Source organism: Prunus avium, chromosome 1 (genome assembly GCF_965620075.1).
Source record: "Prunus avium chromosome 1, drPruAviu1.hap1.1, whole genome shotgun sequence".
Lineage (NCBI taxonomy): Eukaryota > Viridiplantae > Streptophyta > Magnoliopsida > Rosales > Rosaceae > Prunus > Prunus avium.
This window is the reverse complement of record NC_142284.1, coordinates 10763880-10777810: the sequence shown is the minus strand read 5'-3', so window position 1 is coordinate 10777810 and position 13931 is coordinate 10763880. Positions and strand designations below refer to the sequence as shown.

General features: G+C 37.9%; 3 protein-coding genes across 3 annotated transcripts; 1 reads left to right on the top strand and 2 right to left on the bottom strand.

The window, feature by feature from the left end:
• Positions 1 to 56: 56 nt before the first annotated feature.
• LOC110750249 (lipase class 3 family protein) lies at positions 57 to 4144 on the bottom strand. Its single transcript, XM_021950549.2, has 7 exons — positions 3425 to 4144; positions 3111 to 3308; positions 2148 to 2420; positions 1803 to 1905; positions 1463 to 1581; positions 1160 to 1336; positions 57 to 839 (listed from the first exon to the last, which is right to left on the bottom strand). Exons 1-7 carry the CDS (start codon positions 3722 to 3724, stop codon positions 105 to 107), a joined length of 1905 nt encoding a protein of 634 aa, XP_021806241.2. The 5' UTR covers positions 3725 to 4144; the 3' UTR covers positions 57 to 104.
• A 3144-nt stretch (positions 4145 to 7288) lies between these two features.
• Positions 7289 to 9126, top strand: LOC110750279 (Chaperone DnaJ-domain superfamily protein). Its single transcript, XM_021950580.2, has 4 exons — positions 7289 to 7614; positions 7742 to 7793; positions 7882 to 7949; positions 8492 to 9126. Exons 1-4 carry the CDS (start codon positions 7468 to 7470, stop codon positions 9038 to 9040), a joined length of 816 nt encoding a protein of 271 aa, XP_021806272.1. The 5' UTR covers positions 7289 to 7467; the 3' UTR covers positions 9041 to 9126.
• A 210-nt stretch (positions 9127 to 9336) lies between these two features.
• On the bottom strand, positions 9337 to 13779 carry PUM24 (pumilio 24). The gene is made up of 17 exons (XM_021950601.2): positions 13462 to 13779; positions 13271 to 13324; positions 12833 to 12894; positions 12647 to 12728; positions 12431 to 12554; positions 12225 to 12308; positions 11980 to 12094; positions 11662 to 11812; positions 11456 to 11569; positions 11276 to 11347; positions 11067 to 11117; positions 10893 to 10943; positions 10666 to 10773; positions 10381 to 10572; positions 10178 to 10252; positions 9796 to 10067; positions 9337 to 9690 (listed from the first exon to the last, which is right to left on the bottom strand). The coding sequence occupies exons 1-17, from the start codon at positions 13696 to 13698 to the stop codon at positions 9552 to 9554; spliced, it is 1983 nt and encodes a 660-aa protein (XP_021806293.1). The 5' UTR covers positions 13699 to 13779; the 3' UTR covers positions 9337 to 9551.
• Positions 13780 to 13931: the final 152 nt, after the last annotated feature.

The following is a 13931-nucleotide window of genomic DNA, read 5'->3' as shown; positions in this document are numbered from 1 at the left end:
CATAGTGCTTTTGTCTTCTGAAAAAAGCTAAAGGAAGAGAAGCAAAAGTCGACTACTGATAGTCAATGCAACATAAATATATTTTCTACTAATTTAATTTTTTTTCACATGATACAACTACTGGATTCATCATTTTCCAGTTCCCTGATCAACAATTCCATCATTTTCTTATACATAGGCATGTAGTGATCATTAATCATCGTCCTAGAAAGTCGGAGCTTACTATACAGTTCTCTAGGTGTCTCATATATACCCACATGTTCTTCAATAGGTCCATCATGATCTAAATTAGTAGAATCAGACGAAGGGGCAGAAATAATGTGCATGATTCTGCCAGGGGGATAGAACCGGTGGCTCTCTGAAACATCTAACGAAGAGATGGCCGTATTGCTTTCTGCAACATCAACCAGCATGTTTTCTTCATCGGTTATTTCTCTCACTGCAGCAGCTTCTTCCTCCTGGGCCTCGACATTGACGTCATTCTCCTGCCTCGTAAGCTCCTTCTCCAGTTCATACCACAACTCACCTTCAGTGATGTCTCCAACAGTAGATGTAGTAGTATTTTCATTCACTGGCAAAAGCTGCTCCTCTTCATCGGTATCATCATGACCGGATCCGCCACTAAAACTAGATTCCAAGTTATTCTGCATTGGATCTATGGTCACTCTTTCAGTCTGAGATTCAGAATCCTTTTCACATATGACAGAAGCTTCAGGCAAATCATCTGCTTTAGAATTCAATAATGGACCCACATTCCGGCGACGTGCACCCATGCAAGACCATGATGATATAGATGAATGAGTTTTGACAACAACATTCTGTGCACGCTTCATCACAACCTACAAGTTACCGAGCAGAAGCAAAGCCTGTCATAACACACATAAAGTAGGAGCCATACACACACAAATGATGCTTGATGCTAATATACTTGATGATGTTTCCATAACAGTCTAATTACTAAACAAATAGACCAGTATAGTGTAGTTCAACCAAATGAGTTAATATTAGCACCAATTCACTAACAGTTCTACACAAAGACATTGTACAAATTACTACACCATAAAGAAACCAGTGAATTAGATTTCTCACGAGACCACAAGTCAGCAAGAGTGGACCTGATTAACAGTCAGTCATCAAATAAAAGAAAAATTAGATTTACCTGCGTGCTGCTAGATACTGGCCGCAATAGTGCACCAGCACCAGCAACCCTCGCTTTTGCACTAGCTATAGATGGTAGACGAGAACCCAGAGCAGAGGCAGAGCGATAAACAACATTCAAAACTCTTGTACGTTCAACCTGATCCCGCAAATCATTTAACCAAGATGAAGCTGTGACCTGATGATGGCATATTCTAATAAGAATTCTGAAAATGTCTAACAGATGAGAATTGAACTACATTGTTCATGAGTAGCAAGAATAAATGCTATACACATCCATTTCAAAGTGGAGAAAATACAGTACCTCACACCGGAGATCATCAACAGAAGCTGCTGAGAAAGTAGGCACCAGGTCAGAGCCATTGATGATAGTAGTGATGAAGTGCTTCCCAGATTCTGCCAACTCCCACGTTATACAGGCAGCTGCAAAACAAAAATTAAAGTACAAGCACTTGAGCATTTTCTACTACAGCAGCCATAAGAAAGACCTCAGAATGACCTTCAAGCATAGAATGGCCCAATCAGTTCAGAAGTAACAAGTCATATTTGACACCTTATATCTATGTAATTTATTAGCGCATTTCCATGAACAAATGATTATGGAATGCTAGAACCACTAACAAAGAGAAATTCAGATGACGTGCCTGGGGCAAATGTAACACAAGTGCTTGAAGAGAACTCTTTCCGCTCTCGAAGAATATATGTTAACAATGCAGCTGTACCACCACCCAGTGAATGCCCAATAACCTGATATGCAGATTTCAACATTAGAAAGAATAATAGCACAGATAAATCATCCTAGTATTATGAAATTCTGTACATTTTATTAATTTTAAAACTAAAACTAATCAACATCAATTTTGATGGTAAATTAGTAGTTTTAAAACATGTATAAGCAGGAAAAGCGACACAGTTTTTGATCAATTTTGAAATGGCAAATTAGTAGACAAAGTGGCATGCATTTTTTAAATTACAGAAATGGCATCTACCTTTATTTTGTAGTCAGGATATTCATCAAGAGCCTTGAGCAAGCAAGGAGTACTGATCATAGAAATCCAACGGGCTGCAGCAACCATCCCACAGTGGGCATATCCTAGGACTAAGTTGCTTATTCCACCATCATGCAAAACCGAATGGTGGAATGGGGCCACTGCTCCAGTAGCAGCAGTTAGTGTATCTTTGATGCTATGTGTACCACGTATTAATAGAAGCAAGCATTTTGAGTTTTTATCGCGAATAACTGTGAAGGCGGGCTTCAGAAGCTGCAAGCATAGTGGTGCTAATTAAGAGACGAATCAATCACAAGTTTTAAAGCAAATAATGAAACTAAAGGATGCTTTATCACAAAAGCATAGAGTTGTGAAGAAGATTATATGCCAACATGACTATCAAGTAACTCAAAACACAGTGGTCAATAGAAATAAATTGTAGCACATATTTCACTTCTCATAAATTGTCCATTAACATAAATGTTCACCTTTCCTGAGCTTTTAACAGCATCACTCTATTAACATAGATTTCCATCTCTCATTTCCACATAAATTTTGATTCTTGAAGGTGTTTCCATTTTTTTTTTTATGAGATAGGGGGGATAAAACCCCAAAAGAAGGTGTTTCCTTTTAGTTTCCTTACGAAGTAGAAAACTTTGGTTGTGATGAGACAATGTTGAAGGAATAAGTATTATGGATTTTGGGCATGTAGGCAGCTCTTGTTTGGATCCATGGATTTTTTTAGTATACGATTTTTAGATTTCTAGAATCCACGGATTTGCTTTTATGTATCATTACCTACACTACAAATACGTATACTTAAAGAGTTTCTTGTCATTATTTAGTTCAGACTCAATAAAGGAATGTTATCCCTCCACATCAAGCTGAGAACTGAGAAAGGCAATTTCTAATAAAAACATGAACAAATGTAGTTACAGAGTGTAAAGGTAAGAGCTTACGAACCCCGGCCTTGGGCTTCTGAAGAAGTACATCTTCCTGAGAGAAACCCCCGGACTCTAAAAACACCGGAAACGGTTTCTTTGAAAAAAGCATACAAAGCGTCAACAACTTCAAGTAATAATGCAACTCCTCAATAATTCCAGACCCTTTGAGCTGCACACTATCACTACCAGCATATACACTCGCAACTTGTAAATTACCCTGCAAGTTAACCAAAACCAGGGACCTGACATGTAAATAACGAAACTTTCGGAAGCATTGCCCCCAAAGAAGTGAGATTTGCAGAAAGAGACCCCGAATTTGAGCGAATTACTCACCTGCCTACGCATGAGGTAGTTAATGCCGAAGGCCAAATCGCCGATCGGCCACTTGCCGAGTGTTTCAGAGTAAGTGAACCGAAGCGTATCGGACAAGGTGTTCAGCGACTCGAGCCACGTGGCGGGCGCTTGTGCCGGTCGCCGAGAGAGCCTCTTCCTCGCCGACCTCATCTTCGAGAGATTTCCACTCCGATCGCTGTCGTCGTCGTCGGTTTCAACTTGCGACGACAACCTCCGATTAAACACGTAGTAGATAAGTACGGCGGCTCCGGCGGCGGTCGCCATTGCCCCCGCCGCCATAGAATCGAACGGTCGAGATTGAAAGCTCAGAAGAACGACAGTAAACCAGCACTAGCAAATTAACTCTGGAGAAACTAAAACTCGTTAGAAATCAGATGAATTGAACTGAAATTTTTGAGAATTATGAAGCTTAATTTGATTGAAGGAGAAATCAGGGTTTCGCAGAAGAATCGAATATGGAGAATATGGATTTGGGCCTCTGGCGTCTGAGGGAGGTCGCTACAGAGAGAGACCACTACAGAGAATGTGCGCGAATAAAGAAAGAACCGCGACACGTGAAATTACGCGAATAGCCCCCTCAGATGCAATAATTGACGCCGGACGCGGCACGATGTCCAAACGTAACTTTTTCGTTTTAAGGAAGGGTAATTTGGTCACGAGAGTTTTTTACGTGTTGAAGGAAGTGGAAGGGCGCGCACGTTAGGGATAATTTGTGGGTATTGTTTTGGGAAAAGGGTGGTAGATGTGACAAAAGAAGTGCGTGTGGGGTAAGATGGGGTAGAAGAGCTGGCTTCAACCAAGCTCAAGTGTATATCTGTTCTATCTTTTATATAGATAATATAATAATTGGGTAGGCTCCGCAGGTCAATCTTGTTTTATTGGCCCAAATGATGCTGAGTTTGTTTTTTTTTTTTCTTGGTCCGTAAATGATGCTGAGTTTGGTCACCAAATTTGATCCTACTCATACTCTTGGGGTGGACATTCCGGCCGAATCACATAATCCCACCAATTCGAATTATAATGGTTGGTTTGGTTTTGATCAAGAAAAATTCTAATTGGTTTAAAATTCTAACTGAACTGTAATTGTTTGATTTAAAATTCTAAGCTTTTACAAACCGACTTAAATCAAATCAGACCGTCTACTTGTATATTTATTTATTTATTATTTTATTTTACACGTTTAACCCTCTCATTTGAAGTTATTGATATTTGAATTGTAACTATATTAGTTATTAAAATTCGGAGTTCTATAGCATGCTGAGTTTTATGATGATTTGATACGCCTATAAAATGAAACAATATGTATCATATTATGATTTTTTTTTTTTTTTTTTTTTTTTTTGTAATTGAGCTATAAAAAAATTGAAAAAATGCAAAAGGAAAAAGAATTGGGCTTAGGCCAAATCTGCCGAACCAAACCATTTTAAATTGGTTTAGTTTGGTTCAATTTCTTTTATTATTTTTGTCAAAATCAAATTAAACCAAACCAAACCATTCTATTGTAATTGGTTCGGCTTTAGTTTCCAATCTGGACCGTTCCCGCCCTACTCATGATGCGTCGCAAATAATGCTTTATGTTAATGTATCTTAGGCTTTGGTGTCCTTCTTTTAATTGGGTGTTGCTAAGGTCAGTAGTAATAAGCGTGAACGACTTCTAATGGGTGATGAGATGTGGAAGAGTGGTCATGAATTTCTCATGCGTGCTCGGATGGTACCTGTATTTATGCAACTGTAGTGTTCACAATCAAATTTTTGGGCCCAACCCCATTTGGCTTACTTGTTTGGAAATTGGTTCACAACGAAGACAAAAAAAAACTGCATTGAGCAACGTAAATGCGTTGGAGTTAGCCCAAAACAAACGGCTACCTAAGCTTTGATTATCCAACCCATTTTCAGCATTCTACAAATTTGGCATTGAATTTTGGGTGCAAACTGGTTTCAGTTGACTTTAATGTATTACGAACATTATAAAATGTGAAACTTCTAATCCAATTGGAATTTTCTCTAGATAAAACAAGGCATGCCATAAAACAAAGCCTACATCCTGTTGTTATTCACAAAGAGCCTCGCCAATCTCAAAACAAAAGCACCTAGCTCAAGGCTTTGGAAATGGCCGATGGCAAAGGTCAAATTCCAAATGCCAAGATTGCTCAAATTAAGAAAAGATTCTAGGAGGGTGGAAACTATTGGCATTGGGCAATGACAACAACAACTAGGGCACTTTTCCAAAAGTTGCCTTGTGTTCTGGGGTCCATCATATGATTATCATAACCCTACAATTCCTAACCTTTGTTAACAAATTGCCTCAAAAGGCTAAAACCCTTGAGGGAGGAGAGATGACTAGTTAACTTTACTTGCCAATATTATAGCGACTATCAGTTATTGATGCATGTAAAATTCGACATAAAATTAACAATTATATCGAATACACATAAACAAGTATTCGTTGACACCATAACAAACTATGTGTTGGTGTTAGGTTGAACCAATACATGGTCCAACATGGATAGGCATAGGCCTAGCTTTTCTATCAAAATCAAAACAAAAGAAAATCCAAAGTAAAATCTAGGGAAAATAGTACAAACTTAGAGGGCTCTTTTGACCTACTCTTGATTGCCAAATTTATGCCAAAGTTTCAACTGGGCATTATATGCGGCAGTCCACATAGTTTTGCACCTACCATACACCCTTTTTCACGTGTAAGTTTTATTAGACTCAATCAATATTTGAATGGTTCCTATTGAGAAATAGGTTTGGCTACCTACCTAATAAAGAAAAATAATTCATCTTGAGTTTTAACTTTATTTGCCAGTTCATAAAAAAATTTCTTGTTACGGAGATAATATTGTTCTGCTATTTCCGGCCAATAATTCAACGACACATAGAAAAGTTATTATGCATGTCATTGCACTATTAGTCGAAAATAGCAAAAATATTTATTCCCGTTGTATAAAAATCTCTCTCCAGTAGCTGTTGCCATCTGCAACATTCAATCTTTTGGACCCTCCATTTATAGCCCTTTTGGTTGGATGGCAATTAGTTAATTCATTTGACACGGACATTTGTACCATATAGTATAGACCTCATTGCTAACTTTTTTTTTCTTCCAAGATACCAACAGAATTCATTTCATGAAAGCCAGGATATTCACCAACCATTTTGCATTATCTTAAAGTCTTGTTTGGGAAACGTTTGGTGGTGAGATTGTTGTAACAATTATACCAAATATACCATCATTTTATTTTGTTAAATACATGAACAGTAATATTGGAACCTAAATTCACTAACAGTATATCATTACTTTCTTAGTTTAAGATAAGCTCTTTATATATAGTGAATATATATTTATAATATACAACTCAAATTTTAGGATGGCATACCAGTCAAATCGAAAAAATAATGAAAACCAAGACACTGATGTATCAGATATTGACAAAGATGAGTTGCTTGAAAATCCGTAGTGTGACCCCACAAGAAAGTAGCCTAAAATCCCTACCCATTGCCTTTTTTATTTAAAATTTAAACCTTAGGCATGCATGCGCTTAGCCAAATTCATTGGAACGGATGTGATCCTCATCCTGCACCAAACTTCGAGTCTTCCTCTATGTAGTTTAGAATAAGTTCAAAATTTTAATTTAAGCTAAGAAAAAAATAAAATTAAAACTGAAGGACTATAATGGCTGGCTAGACCTCCTCAAATTCTACCACGTGGCAAGATTAACGGATGACCTCTTCCCATTCCCTCTTCCCACCAAGGGGCACCAACTGATCCACTTTCAAAAATCACACCCGCAAACTTTGCTCTTTTTTCTTAACCGCTCCACCTTGCCATCACTGTCTCTCTCTCTCTCTCTCTCTCTCTCTCTTAAAACCAAAAAAATTACACTAAAAACACACATGCAGAAATAAAACCACACATTGCCTTTGAATCTTTGAAACCCCCTCATTCAAAGTTTCAAACATTTTCTCATTCTTTTCCATTTCCACCTTCCATTTTTTCTCTGTTTTCTCAGTGAGAAAAAATGGGACATGACTCTGATTTCAAATCCCAGTTGGTGACAGAGATTTGCTCCATTTCCACACGCTCCATTGCCTGCTCTCATAGGCATGGCTGCAGCAACAGCCCAGCTAAATCATCATCTTTCATCGATTGGTATCGTCTTCTTCGAGTACGTTTTCTTGGACCATCTTGATTGAAAACGCTAACCCATTTGTGGGATTCTTATTATTTTTCTCTTTCTTTCTCTTGTTAATTAATTTCAAGATTAATGTTTATGCGTTTCTGGGAATGAATAGGTGCAAGAAAATGCTGGAAGGGATGTTATAAGAAAGAGGTACCATGAACTTGGTAGGTTTGGCTAAAAGATTTAACATTTCGTATTCCTTAATTGGTGGTGGTGGTGATTATGGTTAATTAGGCTTATTCTTTTGTGCAGCTTTGCAACTTCATCCAGATAAGAACAAGCATCCCAAGGCTGAGATTGCCTTCAAACTTGTCTCAGAGGTTAGAATTGCATTCAACCAATCCAAGTTCCACCCTTTTGATAGTTTTTGGTTGAGCTCTATTTTTTCTCTTGGCCACAAGTTGACAGTGGTCAATGGAAAGAAAATTGAAATTTCATGGAGTTTGGTAGGGTTGGTTGTTTACCACAACCATGTCCTCCCAAAATATATTGAAGACAAAATTTCAGGTGCAGGTCTGTCCAGTCCAGTACAATGATATAAAGTTTTGTGGTGAAAAATAATATCCCTCACCTTAATTGGGTTACATGGACTTTGGTGAAGGGTGAGTCCCATGTGAAAGGCTGACAGAACATATTGGACCCAACAGCATATTCATGTTTAGGGTGTGAGTGCATTGAATTGCAATACACTCACATTATGATTAATCTATTTAGGATATTGGCCAACTGGGTATAGCCCAATGGCAAAAGACCTCTAACTTGCAGAGCAATGGTCTTAGGGTCGACTCCCTAAGTTTGGCAAGAAAAAAAAAAATCTATTTAGGATACTGGGTTCACTCAAATTTATGATTTTTTATTGCAGGCATATTCATGTCTCTCTGATAATGCAAAAAGAAGAGCTTTTGACTTAGAGAGATGGAGGAAGTTCTGCTTTGAGTGTGGTACAATCCCCTACACCACTCACAAAACTTCAAGCAATGCCAATGCTTCAGAACACAAGGCTTGTAATCCCACAAGCTCGTCAAGGTCTTGCAAAGTTGTCAAGGGTCTGAAAGATATCAGAAACAGGTTTAGGGAGGAGGCAAGAGTTATAGAAAACTGTTTGAGGGCCAATGCAGCTGCTGCACCAAGAAGAGAATCCTCACTCTTCAGCCCACCTGCTGCTTATGATGTGTTTCGGAGCAGGTCCAGCAGAGAATCCCCCATCTTCAATCCATCTGACCACAAGGTTCAAGGCTATCCTCATCTCCGAACTCGAATTCACAGTAAACCTCAGAACTTTTGGCACCTGCGTACAGGGCATCAAGTACTGAATTATGAACCCGGTAGAGCTACGTATGATTCTCCGGTGTTTGAGGTCAGATCAGATAGGGCATTTTTTAAGAGCAGATCTACTTGTGTCCGTTCATAACTTTAGAGAAATAGATTGTTTCATTCATTAATTGAAAAACAGTGAAGTCATTTCCTTCTAGGCTCCTTCAACTCTTTTTTCCTGCATTGCTCTGTTGCCAGATTATTGATTTCAATTGAGTTGGTAGGAAATCTATTGCATATTTTCCAAGGTCATGGACTTCCTGAGAATTAGTTGGTAAGAATTAATCGTCTATATTTCATTCTGATTTCAATCGTAGAAAGATAAAACAATAACTTTAACACAATAAGCATAAACAACAGTAGCACACCCAAATGCGTTGAATGCACAGAATCTTGTTAATCAAATTCAAATTTTATAATAGTTTGGGACTGTACCAACCACATTTCAACAATATAATAAGAAAAAGACAACACTCGTACAAAATTGTAAGTTCACTTTTAACTGCATTTAGTCGAAAGAGTTATGCCGGTTATGACAGAGAGTTGGTGTCACTTTGTTATTTAGCAAGCGATCACCATGCCATTTCTGTTCTTTGTGAGCAATTTCCTCATTCTTTTGCTCCACTGGCTACTTTTGTCTCGGGGATTTTGAGAATACCACCATCTATCAGCGGTTGCAACTCTTTCTTTGCTAGTTTATGTACCTTAGGGTCTGAAGATTCTAAGAATGCAGCAATTACCTTGCCGCTGCAATCACATAAAAAAAGAGACTTAAATACGAAAGAAAGAATCACATGCACTTCTATGCTCATTCACGTGCATCATACTTGGAAATAAGACAAAGAGGCTGACCTGTGACCTTGGGCCCACAATTCACATTTTCCTTTCAGTGCTTTGTTCCATAAGGTGGAAGCAAAGGTGGGGCAGTCCAAGATTAGCTTTCTAATGGTCCGACTGGAATGGAAATTTTCCAAGATGTGTTCCTCTTTTGATTCCTCCATTGATTCCTCCTTTGATTCTTCGGATTTAGGCTCTGCTACAAGAGATGCTATAGCTTCATATAACGCATTCAACTTTTCATCCAGAATTGGGTGTAGAATGCCACCATCACCCCCAGTTGCAACCTGCATGTATTAAAAGGTTCCACATTCGAATGGTGTCAAAAATTTGGGAAAACGTTAAAACTTTTCCCATGGTAAAATCTCTGCATTGACAAAATTAGTAACATAAGTACCTCATATATGACTTCTTTTCCAAAATTTGAACTTAGCAATTCCCCTGCATTTTCAGTGCATACATCAACTAGCCTCTGCAAGGCATACCCCACCAAAGTCAAAGTCTTATTGTGAAAAATGGTTGAGCGGAATTTCAAATCAACTTCACTATAATTAATATCTCTGTTTAAATTGGAACCTATTTTGTGTTAAAGCAACAAACCTCAGCCAGCCCACTCTTGACTAACAACTCTTGCCTTCTTATGGAAGGATCCTTCTTTCCACCCTCAACTAAGTGGAGGTCATCATCATTCGTATTGGCTTCATCTACTGTCACTTCCAAATCACTACTGGCCTCTTCACCAGATCTATTAACTTCTGAAGATTTTGTTTCAGATTGGGTGTCTGACTCAACCTGAGAATAGAGAGCAATGGGGTAAGTTCCCATGCATGTACATCACTATCAAAATACATTTCTATCTTCTATGAAAGAGAATATACAATCTACCTTGTTGGATAGAGAAGGGATAGACAAACTGAGAGAAGCCAGGTCGTCAGGAGTGAAATAGCGTGACCCATTTGGATGCAGTAGCTGCAGTAATGGGCGCCTTCCATTCTGAACAATTGCAAACAGTAAAGCATCTCTTAGGAATGTAGATTAGTGGAAGATAAGGTGAAATAGGACTACTGTAGATATGGAAATATGTTCGATAAGCAGCAGATCAGAACGACAACCTTATCGAGAACAAGATCTTTCAGATTTTCTTGAAGCTCGTGAATGACAACCTGTAATCAGGAGTATTTGATTTAGAAAGGTTCATTAGAAATTCATATATTGCAACCCCACAAAAAAAATTATAAAGAAAAATTAAAATCCTATCTGCAACAAACATCACCAGAAAAACAAACCTTAGTAATAAGCTTTGTATCATCAACAACTGAAAGAAGGCAAACAAGCACCTGGGAAGCATATAATTAATTCATTATCAGGTATGAATAATATCAAAATAACCTTTGTGTCATGTATACAAACAACTGAAACAACTGCATAATATCACAAATATTAGCACTGAAATAATGACAACAGAAAACACAAAATAAAATTCCCCAAAGCTTACCATACTTCCACCTTGATCAAGAGCTATATCACGTACGTGGGCTTTCATTCCTTTGATTATCTTCTTTCTTTCCTAGAAACAAGTCATAACAATTAAAAGAAAATGTACACCATTAGCCAAAACTCCTATGCATATTTTTTAATGATAAAAATTTTGCACATGGATATGATTAGAATCTACCTTTGCACTGCCATGCTTGACACAGAGCATCCCAACCCTAGATCCATCCCTTGTGTGGATCATCCGAACAAGAAGCGGACCTGACAACTGTTTAATTACATCTGTGGCAGAGAACTTCCAAAAAAAAAAAAAAAATGATTTTCAGAAAAGGAGACAAAATGACAAGCAAAGGCCTATATTGTAGGCAAGTAATTTCTCAACCATACCTTCTCAGCTATTGTAAAGTACTCTATCAACACCCTGTGTATTATAGAGTGATCAATTATTCCTTTCTCTAAAATTGGTTGAATCACTGAAGTCATGTGCCGCAAGACTGAAGATTTCTGCAGATCTAACTTTGAAATTATATCTAGTAACCTGAAATTTGATCAATATCAGAAGAAAGAATAATATCAAGATAACTTTCATGGGTTGCAGTCCTTGTGGAAGCCACACATATCAAACACTTTGTGAAATTCAAAGTGCAATAAGAATTTGATAGCATTACATTCATGTAAAACGATTATACACAACTGATCCTTTACCTGCCCTCTTTCTTCGAGACCAAGTCCTTAAACAACTGTAGTTCTGTAGAATATAGTTCCACCAAAAGTTCTTGCTTTTGTGTTGCATTTCCCAATTGGTATGCATGCTCAACGACTATAAGAGAATTTAGAGAAGTAGCAACAATGTTATAACTGCTCAAAGTGTGAGAAAGGAAACAAAAATGGTTGGTTGGATATTGCTTGTGAGATATCTCTCCAAGTACTACAGGGAGGCTATAACATACCTACAGATCCAACCATGTGACGTAGAAGGGAAGCAACATGCCCACGGAGAGACGAGATAAACCCTGCTAACTGTTTTTTGGAGGCTGCCAAACAAAGAATAGGTAACAACTTAATAATTTATCAGAAAATAATGAAATTCAAACTATAATAGTATTGTAAGGAAGACTACAATTTTTTATATTTCTTCTTCCAATCTGAACCATACCATTGTCTAACATTTTTGTCACCAGATGAACAGCATAAGTGTTGCATGCAAGAGTAAGAAGATGTGGCTGAAGCTCCTCAAATACCGCATCCTTTTCCGCTTGTGAACAGTACTTGACACAAGTCTAAGGTAAAAGGAATACATAAATTCAGGCTACTGCAAGAAAACAGAGACTTAAAACTTCAAAACATTATAGGAATGAAGATAAATAATCACCTGCAGAACACGAGAAGAAACATGGGAGCATGCAATTTCAGGAATTTTCCCCTTCATTTTTTCTACCGCTTCACTCACCAACCTTGCCAAAGTTCATAAATAACAAAAATAAGTAAATGAATATTTTAGGCATAAAGAGACATGATCAGGGTGGAATTGCAATTTAACTCTTCTCAAACTACACACTTGGATCGCTCTTCTTTAGAAATATTCCGACGACGCATCTTCTCCCACAGATGTGCAAGCTCCTAAAAAGGTTTAAAATAAATAAATAAGTAAATTTCGCTCATTGCCACAAAAAGCTCATTGTTCGAGCATTTTAAATGGCTTAAGTTAAGGGGTTGTCTTTGCACACATAGCACACCCAATGATAACTTGAAATGACGCATGAATTAACGAGGTCATACAAGTTGTGAACACAAAATGTTTGTTGTGAATACAAAGATTGGTGCACATTTTTGCATGTTATAAGAAAAGGCCAGGTTTCATCTACCAATTCACATTCAGATTATTTTGACGCACGACCAATTCATATATATATTTTATTTTTCCTCTTAACAATTTGCAAACTGAAATGCTTATCCAAACAAATTTAGAAAAAAAATAGAGTGAACAAACACTTACTTGTTCTAAATTGTAATGACGCTTCCGCTTCTTCTTCCTAGACTCTGCAAGCTCCTGCAACAAAACCCACAAATCAAAATTGTTGATTTATCAGAAAAAATAAAAAAGCAGTAACATTTACTTGCTGTCAATAAAATACAGCATCAAGCACAAAAGCCCAATTTTCTAATTATATTTTATCAGATATCGACCTTGGCACGGAGGCGACCCTCTCTCTTTGACAGCGGGACCTGCTTCTCATTATCAAGCCCTGGTTCTCGTTGTTTGAAAGGTTTGGAGGGTTTCTTGAAGTCATTGCTTCGAGGATTGGAAGGCTTTGAGTTGAGTAACTTGGGCTTCTTGGAAGTGGAGCTATAGGTCTCGGACTTAGTTCCTGGGATTTGCTTCCTCTTCTTTGGTCCGCTTTTCTCCTGCTTCTTCGCCGCCATTGGAGTATACTAGAGCTCAACTTCTTCGTCTCTGTTAGACCACGCTGTGGTCTTTGTGTGCTTGTGTTTTGTATCGAAGGGTTTTTTCAGGGTTTTGGTGGACATGATTTTCGGGTAGGGGCCAAGACGGGTCAGCTTCAAAAATAAAGGGTTACCTGTCCCCGCGGCCCAGATCCAGTTACCCATATCGATAAATTGTGAATTCAGTAGAAAACTAAATTAACTATTATCTA

Coding starts and splice junctions, on each gene's coding strand:
- PUM24 (XM_021950601.2), bottom strand. CDS start 13,698: ATGGCGGCGAAGAAGCAGGAGAAAAGCGGACCAAAGAAGAGGAAGCAA. Junction 12,729..12,832: donor TCTAAAGAAGAGCGATCCAA/GTGTGTAGTTTG, acceptor AACTTTGGCAAG/GTTGGTGAGTGAAGCGGTAG. Junction 11,570..11,661: donor ACTTTACAATAGCTGAGAAG/GTATGGTTGAGA, acceptor TTTTTTTGGAAG/TTCTCTGCCACAGATGTAAT.
- LOC110750279 (XM_021950580.2), top strand. CDS start 7,468: ATGGGACATGACTCTGATTTCAAATCCCAGTTGGTGACAGAGATTTGC. Junction 7,615..7,741: donor ATTGGTATCGTCTTCTTCGA/GTACGTTTTCTT, acceptor GGGAATGAATAG/GTGCAAGAAAATGCTGGAAG. Junction 7,950..8,491: donor CCTTCAAACTTGTCTCAGAG/GTTAGAATTGCA, acceptor TTTTTATTGCAG/GCATATTCATGTCTCTCTGA.
- LOC110750249 (XM_021950549.2), bottom strand. CDS start 3,724: ATGGCGGCGGGGGCAATGGCGACCGCCGCCGGAGCCGCCGTACTTATC. Junction 1,906..2,147: donor ATCCTGACTACAAAATAAAG/GTAGATGCCATT, acceptor TCTGCATATCAG/GTTATTGGGCATTCACTGGG. Junction 1,582..1,802: donor TTGTGTTACATTTGCCCCAG/GCACGTCATCTG, acceptor TTTGTTTTGCAG/CTGCCTGTATAACGTGGGAG.